Source organism: Anopheles aquasalis, chromosome 3 (genome assembly GCF_943734665.1).
Source record: "Anopheles aquasalis chromosome 3, idAnoAquaMG_Q_19, whole genome shotgun sequence".
Taxonomy (NCBI): Eukaryota; Metazoa; Arthropoda; class Insecta; order Diptera; family Culicidae; genus Anopheles; species Anopheles aquasalis.
In genome coordinates this window covers 67,111,049-67,121,048 of record NC_064878.1, presented here as the reverse complement: position 1 = coordinate 67,121,048, position 10,000 = coordinate 67,111,049, and the positions used below count along the sequence as shown (strand labels likewise).

General features: G+C 50.5%; 2 protein-coding genes across 4 annotated transcripts in view; one reads left to right on the top strand and one right to left on the bottom strand.

The window, feature by feature from the left end:
* The window catches only part of LOC126577564 (uncharacterized), a 6,068-nt gene extending 1,100 nt beyond the window's left edge, over positions 1 to 4,968 (bottom strand). Inside the window, exons 1-3 of the mRNA XM_050239254.1 lie at positions 4,739 to 4,968; positions 2,143 to 2,291; positions 1 to 2,060 (exon numbers count right to left, since the gene is read on the bottom strand). The exon at positions 1 to 2,060 is cut by the window's left edge and continues 1,100 nt beyond it. Of these exons, the coding sequence (XP_050095211.1) occupies positions 1 to 2,060; positions 2,143 to 2,291 (2,209 nt within the window). The 5' untranslated portion in view covers positions 4,739 to 4,968. The remainder of the gene's footprint in view (positions 2,061 to 2,142; positions 2,292 to 4,738) is intronic.
* A 1,733-nt stretch (positions 4,969 to 6,701) lies between these two features.
* LOC126574824 (uncharacterized) overlaps positions 6,702 to 10,000 on the top strand; it is a 14,918-nt gene continuing 11,619 nt past the window's right edge. The window contains exon 1 of one of the 3 annotated variants that reach the window (XM_050235210.1): positions 6,702 to 6,808. The gene's annotated coding sequence lies outside the window, so the exon portion shown is untranslated. Of the gene's footprint in view, positions 6,809 to 6,835; positions 7,470 to 7,768; positions 7,845 to 10,000 lie in introns of those variants that run through there. The other 2 variants (XM_050235208.1, XM_050235211.1) reach the window with 2 other exon arrangements.

Here is a 10,000-nt window from a genome sequence, read left to right as displayed (position 1 = left end):
TACTTGTGCGCGACAATTTCTCCAGCAACTTGGCCACATTCGGATTGATCGGGTTTGGATCGTTCAGTTCCGCGTTTATCTGATTCTCGAGAAACGTTTGAAACTGTCCGATAATGTTCTCCTTGTTATCGCTCGCGCTGTACACGCGATCCAGCACGCTTACCACATCATGATGCTGCAGGACGTTGCTAGACTCGATGAATGATCCGAGGCAGAACTTGCGAAGAGCCGAATCGGCCGGTTCTTCGTTGTGAGCGGACCCTGGCACGGTGGCTGGTTCTGCTGGCGTTGAAACATCCGCACGCTCACCGATGGTTTCCATTTCCGTCGATGCGCTCGATCGCTTTCGTTTCGGCACTTCCGGTGGCTGCAGAGTGTTGCCCGACGAGGCTACCACCGCGGCGTCACCGATAGTGAAGCACGGATTAGTGGCAGGGTCTTGCGTTGGGGTCGGAGTACGATTAATAGCGGGAGTTTCAATCGATTTCCATGATATCTTACGGGTGATTAACTTCGACTTTGGTTGCACCAGTTCATCCGCTCCTCCACCACCCGCGTAATCTTCCGGTGAAAAGCGTTCCACACAGATGCGGGACCGTTGTAGATCGACGGTGGAAAACGAACTGGAGCTCGAGCTTTTGGTCAATGCCGGCCGTAGTGGAGATTCAGGGCGAACGTCCGTATTGAGATGCTCCGTAACCGGCATCGAGATGATGCGTTTCAACATTCGTGGCGTGTGTGCCTTTGGTGCATCGTCCACCACCGCTTTAACCGGGGTACTAGTAGACTCTCTGGACACTTGCCTGTCGAACAGGGACTCGGACAGGCTTTTCTGGAACTTTGGCGGAGCTGGCGGTGAAGGCAGGCTCTCACGTTGTTTCGCTTTGGCCTGCTTTGTTCGAGACGGTCTTACTACTACGGCCGCCGAGCTGGAAGGTTCCTCATCTGAATCGTACGCTAGATCGGCCATGCCGGGCTCCTTATCGAGGGGTTTGTATTTAGAAAAGTCACGGCTAGGCTTCCGGGGTGCCACTTCGATCGATGCCTCCGTAAGGATAATGTTAGCAGCAGGTTTTTCCTCTTTCGTAGAATCACTCTTCTCGTGCGCGTGCAGCTTCTCGTGTAGATGATCATGATCGTCACAAATGTGGCGTGATTTGCGTTTCTTCGGCACGATCAATGGTTCCTCGATCGGTTGCATTCCTTCGTAGCGCACGCTATCGTTGTAATCCTCCAGCATGGCCATCAGAAACTCCGCTCGACTGCCTAGCTGACTGTTTCCCGAAACCGTCCGATCGATGTACTTGATCAGTTCTTCATCATTTTCGCCCGCTGGAGCATCGTCCGGTGGAGCAGTTTTAGGTAATGCTGCTGGCACGTCATCCTTTTCGGTGTCCTTCTGACGCTGTTTGGAAGTGTCTGCGGACTTCTGAACCGCAACCTTCTGGGTCGTGCTCACCTCCACCGGTTTGGTGTCCTCCATTTTCTCTACAAACTTTTCAATCTTATCTACATCATCTTTAGGGACGGACTTTTCGCGTCGTCTTGGCCTTTCCTGGGACTCTTTTGTTTCCTGCTCAGGGCTCAAGGAATCGGATAGGTGTTCACCGAAGAATCGATCGGATTTCCGATTGCCAACACGTGGTATCTGTGCTGCAGGGGATCTCTCCAGTTCGGCCGTCGTTGGGACCTTCGAGAAATCACTGAACGCATCATTGCTCGCGTCAATTTCGAAGCAGGATGTCTGACGAGCCGGCATAGCCGGAAGGCTTTCTTCCAAACGCCTCGGAGGTACGCTGGCTGGGCGTGTTCCGTGCGTAATATCACACGAATGCCGTCTACTTTCACGCCCAAACACATCCTGGAAGCCGTTCTTCACCTTCAGTGCTTCATCGGACCGGTATCGTCCATCCAGGGTTGCGCCTCGTTTCTTCCGTGGTGGTGCCACCGGAGGCGTATCGATGACTTTGTTGCTCGCTCCATCCGGCACGTGCAAGCCTACGCTCTGCCAACCGGTGGATGTCGTATGGCCGGATGATGTTTTCTTCGATGCATCAACACTGGAGATATAAGGAGAACCAGAAGTGAGTCATTGGCTTAACTGGATGGACACTGCACCGGCCGTAATCGTAAGTGACTTACGCGCTGCGTGTGAAGTAAGTTTTACGCATGGGTTGCGTCTTTCCCTTGCCCAAACCATTCGGACAGATGATGCTGCTCAAGTTGCTGAATGTGTTTCCGGCGTTGGAGGCTGATCCGGGATTTGGTTCTTTGCACAGTACGTTACCCATCTGCAACAGAGGATGAACTAGATGTTAGAGAACATGCCATTTTGCTTTTAATCCTCCAGTAACAGTGATGATTGGGTTACAGTCGTAGTGCCCATTAAGTAATACGTTCCCAAATCGACTAGCGCCATCGGTGAACGAACGCTGCTTAAGGCATGTGTGGGATGAGCGGCATCTCCATTTTAGGAATCTTGTCTCAATGACTAACCATTGTGGCAAGCATGTGCGTTTCTGTGGAACCAGTTTCATCTCGAAAATTAAGAGGAACTATAAGGTTCCAGAACGATTGGAACTCTATTTATACCGCATCAATGGCCATTCAAACTCGCTGAGAGCAGTTTCCATTCTTAGGAATGGCCTGGTGGAATATGATTTGATTTTTTTCAAAAACAATACAAAACAGAGCTTATCTCTGGAGTCGGATTTGATTTGACTAGTTCAAGCATCCAACAAGCTGTGTTTCCCTTAGCATATCTACCGACATTTGTTTACACCTCATGTTCACACCGGATCACTCGAATGGTGATGATCATGTTAATTGCCAGGTCAAACCACGAGCTCCAACTATCCACTATGAGAGCGAGAAGGAGATCGAGTGAATGTGGTTGACCACAATTCGTTTCGAACTGCCACGACCATATCCACCAATTAGCTACAGGTCGAGAATGTGACCGGTGATCGTTTGGGGTGTCCGGAAACCGGTCGGTTCAGCTGGGACAAGCGGGTGTGTCTGTGTGACAAAAGGAAGGAATGATGCTAAAGGCTCGCAGCGAGAAAAACGGAATGCAAATCGAATCAGCAATCAGTCTGGAAGCTTTCTGATGGCAAATCACGTTTGCACGCTGGTGCTAATCGAATCGCTCGAATTGCCTCTTTCCCGGCCGAATCTTACCGCATCAGTTCGCAACGACGACGATGGCGTAGTAATGATTGTTTGAAGAACTTAATACAACCCTCTTCATTTCAATCATTTGGAGGTCAACAATACCAGGTTTGTTGTAATCATGTTTGTTCTGATAGAGCAATACAGTATCGGTTAGCGGTAGGGAAATGAGCTTAGCACCCTTCACTGATACCCGTTGGCAGCGTGGCAACTGTGAAGAACTCCGAATTTGCGGCAATGCCACCAAGGTTGCGTGGTGACAATTACCCTCACCCGAAATTCAACTACCAACCCGGCTCGTAATGCTCAAAATCGTACCAAACGAATGGGGGAGGGGACGCTAAAGTGTGGTCATTGCGACATCAATCAACCCTGAGCCCGTTGCGTTGCGAGTGCCGAACGGAACTGATTACGGCCCTGATCGCGGATGTCTGCTGTCACACCGGTCGCGACCTGCCGTATAAATGCTTTCGTCATAAAGAAGCATATCTACACTATCGTTATCACCACAATACCCCGATAAATGGTTACGTCAGCAAGGTAGCCCCCGGTTCGCTGGGAGTATCTGATGCGACATCGCATTGATGCTTTGAGAACTATCCGAGCCAAGGGTGGGATGCTCGTTTCCATGCACAATCCCCATCCCATTACTTTTCGTCGTGTCATCTGCCTGCTGGGCACGTTTTTTATCGAAAGGCCGGGCATTTCGCGCTCAACGAGAGACGGCAGCAGCAACAGCATGCTGCTGCATGATTACGTGATCGAACCCCGGTCACATGACGGTGAACTGTCGCGGTGCCGTGAATGTGTGGCGTTATCCGTAGCTCACCGATCGCACGATCCCCATTAGTGCCAGCGGACAAGGAAGTGTTCTTGTTTGCAATTGTACATTCCAGCTGATGGGCGGTTGATACGCCATCGAACGCCGTTTGTTTGGAAAGGTGTACCCGATGGTATGCTCCGTTTAAACATGCTGCGAGGTGCCTAGAGGTTCTACGCCGTAAGTCTCCGGTGGGGACCGCATTGAAGGTCGAGACCGCGTTTGGATACGGCGATCGTCGAGATGCACAGCAGCAGCAAAAGCAGCTGTGTGCTGCCCATGACACATCCCAAACGGAAGGGGTCACCCATCATCGTGTTCAGCGCTGGTGCTGCGCACGTGATGACATCATCGGTGATCGCGCTGTTCGTAGATGGATGCTGCGACCGACCGATCATCTCCCAGAGTCCCTTCTTTGGCGTTTTCCTGTTTTTCGATCATTAGTGTCAACCAGAATCGAGTCGTCGAGTGTTTGCAATCATGTCACGATCCGCCGATTAAGTGCACCGAAAACGTGATTCACAGGGACGCCATTCGTTGCAAGTGTAGCACGACGGTTTCCCAATGGTACCAGATAAACGAACATCCATTCAAACCCCCCCCCCCCCCACCTCCCCACGACATACACATATGCACGTAGATGTGACTGTTTGTTTTGGTTCAGATAAAGACGAAATTCTTGTGACCGCGCCACACCGCAGAACTCGCAGAACCCGTTTTGAGGCTTTAAGCTGTAGTTGAATTCACCTTTTTGTAGTGGCTTGTATGGACGGCCGAAAACCACCTGCACCGTGTCACAATGGTGCGTGGCGCGCGCCCGCACCACCCTGGACTGCCGTGTATTAGTGAGAACGCAGGCCAGCGTATCACCTGGAGCACTACTTAGGGGGGGTTTAGTAGCAGCGATAATATCACGAGGTAGTGGGAGAAGTTCCAGTTCCAGTTGGCCAGCAACACGGGGCACACGGTCTGATCACGTTCGGTGCTGCGAGAAGACTAACAACAGCGGCATCCGACCCCGGCGAATGCTCACGATCATCAACGTCTCGCGTCGCGGTTCGTGGGCTTCGATCGTGGCGCTTCCACAAGGGTGGGGTGCGCACACCGGTGGGCGATTTGTGTATTGTTTGCGCGAGCTCTTTGCATGCATTGCGCGAGATGTGTGTAAATGGTCCCCCTCGGGAGGTGGCGTGGAGTCCAGCTGGAGAGAAGACGGTACTTGCTTGATGGCGGATCATTACCGGGCCGCTAATCGCCCTCCATCCTTCTCTCGCGGCATCAAAGAGGAAGGCAACGAAAATTATATTAAAACGGAGGTTTTTTTTTGTTGTCTTCCCCCAAAAAAACAGCATTCGGTTTCTATTTCGGATCGTTGCATTCAAAAAGACGAAGGGCATGACGTCACGCAGAAACAGTCGTCATTCACCGTTCAGTTGTTTCTAGACTTCACGAGCCCTCCAGCAACGGGGGTATCGCACCGTGGAAAGGGAAACACATTTTACTTAGCGTCAATTCACGTAAATTACGCGTCTGTGCCAGTTTGGACAGATTCGGGGTAAACATGCTGGATTGTTCCATTAGCACCACGGGCCTGATAGTCCACCAGGCGTTTTCGCATTCGCATTGCGTACCCCCATGCTGCCACTGGGTCAAAGGTTACAGCAAGATGCAGTAAAGACTCGGTGTCTTGTCCCAAGTTCATGCGAAGGCTAAAGACGGTCGTTGCTCGAGTGAGTCACACGATGCGGATGTTGTTGTTGAAGGTACCTCGTTTATCTTTCCGCATGGAGCAGCTCTCTCAGCAGGCTGGTGCATGCGGATTGCGTGATCCAACCGGGTAAGGGGAAGGGCTTTCATCGTTTAAGCCCGTCATAAGCGCGTCTAGCTGTACCAATCAACCGTCTCTGTCAGGGTCAATCAAAAGAGGCGCGTGATGTCAGTGGTATCGTTTCGATTTTCTATACAAAAATATGTTTTATGTTTTATGGCAATGTAACAAAATATGCGAAGGTCATGGTAACACGGAATGGCATCGACCGCCCCGCTTAAGGAAGGTGTCGAGCAAGTTGGCACGTTTTGATGTGAGTCGTTCAGAATTGGATCAAAAGAGTACGTTCTTCTATTTTATTGGCAGGTTCGGAGAGACAGCGAGAGACCGCGAGCAAGAGAATATGTTAAGGACACGACAAGGGTTGCCCTGATCAGGTCGTTAGTCTCCGATTGGTCTCTCGATCGTTGAGATCGATCCGATCATCATTGCAGTACACGAACATCTTATTTTTCACTTAACAAGAACTTGCGAAGATTATTTTCTTCATAATAATTTGAAAAACAATATAAAAATTCATTAAATTTTTATTTAAAACAAAATTATTCTATTCATTTAGGCTAAAAGTGAGCTAAATAGAAAACGATTTCACTGTTAATTGATGACAGATAACATAAGTAACCTGCTCCGGTTCAATCAGTTCTGCCACAGAAATCAATCATCGTTATCAATTGACCGGCTTGTTTGCAGGATAACACCGTTGGCGCACCGCATCGTCCTCAGCTGGCGGTTAGTGAGAACATCCCGAGCACTCTCTCTCTCTCGCGTTTGGCTCCGTTTTCTCCTCACTCATCGAGAGACTGCGTAGCTGGGGCCACCGCGTTGGCGCGTATAAACGGTGAACGATTTTCCTGTTTTCCCGCATTTTCCGTTCAACCACCGTGGGCAGCGAACGCGCGAGCGAGCGAGCGAGCAACACGGAACTCGATCGGTCAGCGCGTGGTGGTGGAGGCGCACCAAGCACAACAACGCGGCTTCGCGGTAGAAAGGTGTTTATCAGAAGTGAAGGTGGAGTGGGTGGGTGGGCGTGTTTGTTTGTGAGTTGGGAAATTCTTTCCAAAAAAGTTCCTGCCAACGCGCACAGCGGATCCGGCCTAGCGGTTCTATGGTGGTGCTCCAAAAGTGTGTTTCCCCGTTGGTCGCCGTCGATCGCTGTGTGAAGCGTCATTTTTTGGGGTCCTGGACGTCTGAAGTGTTGCGCAGCTCTCTTGACACCCGTCAGTGTCAGCGTCCGGAATACCGGTAGCGTGCGGGGTCTGAGGAGCGACAGGAGACTTGTAGACAGTGCGGAGGGAGTCGACGTTCCAACAACCTCACCGTGTGGTTGCCGTGTTGCTGCTGCTGCTGCTGCCGTGGAACTGACGAGTGAAATCGGAACACATCATTCCACAGTCGTTGGTACAGGGGAAGGGAACCCGGTTGTTCCGGGACCAGAACCGCGAATCCAGGTTCCCGCTTTTTGGCCACTTTAACGAGGTGATAGAGAACGAAAACAGTGCCACAATTAGTGCCGCCCTTTCGATGAGCATTAAGTATGTAAGTGACTCGTCGTGAACCAATTCCGTGCCAAGCGAGTGAGCTCCTTAAAAAAACGGTGTCAGAATAGTCCAGGATAGCAAAGCACGGCCAAGTCCAAGTGAATTCCAGAAGGTAAATAGTACAAGTAGACGCTGATTGACGCTGACCTCGTGGATGAGCTGTTTCCAGAAGTGGAAATCCGCTCGCTCCTAAAACCGGGGGAAAATAACAATTTTCCGTGCGATGTAGCGATCATCCTCATGTGGCCTCATGGCGCACACCTGCATCCGGTAGCGGTGGGTCAGGGGTGTGTATGGTTCTGAGGAGGACACCCACCAAAAATATATGTACTACTTAGTGTCAAGGTTATTATTAGAAGCCGGTCCGGTACGAAACCTTCAACGGAGTCGACTTTTGTGGCGCCAAAAATAAACGCCCCTTGTCCACCTCCACCTTTCCGTCCGTCAGCAGTAACCGAAAGGGATGACCCTCGCAAGCGGTTAAAAGGTTAATTCATAGCTCATTAGGCGTTCTCGGGAGCGCTCGGCTGAAATGATGGCGCAGGAGAATGGCGAATGGACCGGAAACAGATTATGATAACGCCGGTCAATCGGCACACCTACTGTGAGGGTGGAATGGAGCGAAAAAGATGAAATGAAACAAAGTTCCAGACGCAAATAGATCAATCTTCTCTCTAGCCTTTAACTGACCTTCTCTGTCGGCGGTGGTTGTGCATTTACAACAGATCTGGTTCCAGCGTATGGCTACGGAATGGAGGATCGTTTTCCGTGAACTTTGCAAAAGAAACGTTTGAATCAATTAGGTTTTTGTTTAAGCTTCGGGGCAATTTCACCACCGATGATCGGTTTTCTAGGTCACAATCGAATGGCTGTGTGAACATTAGCGCCGTTTGGCGTCCCAAAAACTCATAAAAATAGAATTTTTGCGCCAAATGTTGTTGAGTATTTCGGGAGCACTTTTGGGTGCATCACAACGCAGCGTGGTGATCGTTCTCTTTCGCCCAAAAGGCCAACAGACAATTCACGAAGATTGTTCTCAAATTAAAGCGTTACCTCCTTTCGATAGTCACCGCCAAGAATATCGATTGCAGCCAGTAAGAAAGGGCAAGGGGCTTTAAAATATGCAGGGTATGCTTCCAGGTGCACCACTCTGTGGAATGGAGGTCGAAAGCTCCTGGGTTTGTGGCACGTTAGCCTCCTTGAACCACCTGGTGCTGGTTCCACGGGGAAAATGGGAAATAAATCAGCTCACATTACACTCACACGTGTGTGACCCAGACTGGCCGCATGTGAATCGTGGCCACTACAGGACCGCCTCGTGTTCCCCGGTGCTTAAACGGCGAGTAAATTGCAATTTCCGACCGGTATCCAGCCAGAAGCCATGGAAAACGACAGTAAAAGGGGCCACGTGCCCCGTGAGTGTGACCTGCTTGTGGGGAAGGATTTTCGCCAAACGGCATTCCATTGGCTGTTTGGTTCGCCCATTACCTACCTCAATGTGGCCAAGTCACGATGCTTCATCCACACGCACACACGCACGCAGGTGGAGACGCGCAGCATAAATTACGTGGCTATTAATTTCTCTGTCAACGATAGTCACACGCTAGGCGCCATCATCAACGCTGATGGATACGCGAATGGCACCGTGAGCGAATGAACTGACTGAGGTTGACGCGCTAGCCGTGGTTGGGTGGAAAAGGAGGGAGGGAATGGATTGAAAATATGCTGTTTTAGTGCCGCGTGACTATCGCTTTTTCTCGCCCGTTCGCCCGAAAACGCGAATTGTGTGCGGACCCTTTTGTTGGTAGCCAGACAATGGTCGTGATTCGTGGCCGAGTGTCGGTGTCATTGCCGAGGGAACAGAACACCGCTAGAAGCACCAGCCACCTTATAATGAAGCCACTTTTACCCCCCTTCCCCCACGAGCCGCTAAACAATCGATCGGGCTTATATCCTTCCTACGAAGCGGCGCCCTACAGTGGCTTCCAAGCGTGTTCAGGGTTGTTCGGGGTGTTAAAGTAACGCCATTTCGAGCGCGGGCGCAAGGACTCGCACGCCGTAACACTCCCTGGCCATCGCTGTGAGACCGGGAGACGGAGTAAGTAGTGCAGAGCTAATGCGAACAAAGTGTTCCGAATTCGATTACAACTTTGCCCCAGTCACGCTACGCTGCTGTGGTGGCGCGCGAGACGCGAAATGGTTTTTTTTTGCCGAAGAAGTACCTTCAAAGTGGTGCATTTTTATGCCTGTTTTCACCTTGAACAGCTTACCGGGTGCTTGCTTTTTTGTGTTCGCTCCATTCGCGGTGATTGATTAGAACGAAATCCGGGGAAAGTAAACGATGGCGAATGAATACTCCAACTCATTCCTTCAGTTTTTCATTGAATAGAATTATGTATAGTGATTAAATTGTGCTGCGCTGGTTTCCAGGTGGCACGAGGCGAATGATAAACCCAGAGAATGAGGTCTCTAAAGCGATATTCCATAAATACTCACTAATGGAGGCGCATGGTGAAGCGATTTTTTTTTTTAGCCAGCAAGGGGTGCTTTGATGTTCAGCGCAGCGAATGCACATGTGATGCAGTTCAACGACTTCAAAATCGAAGCAGAGAGAGAGAGAGAAAGGGTGAAATATAGCGTGCT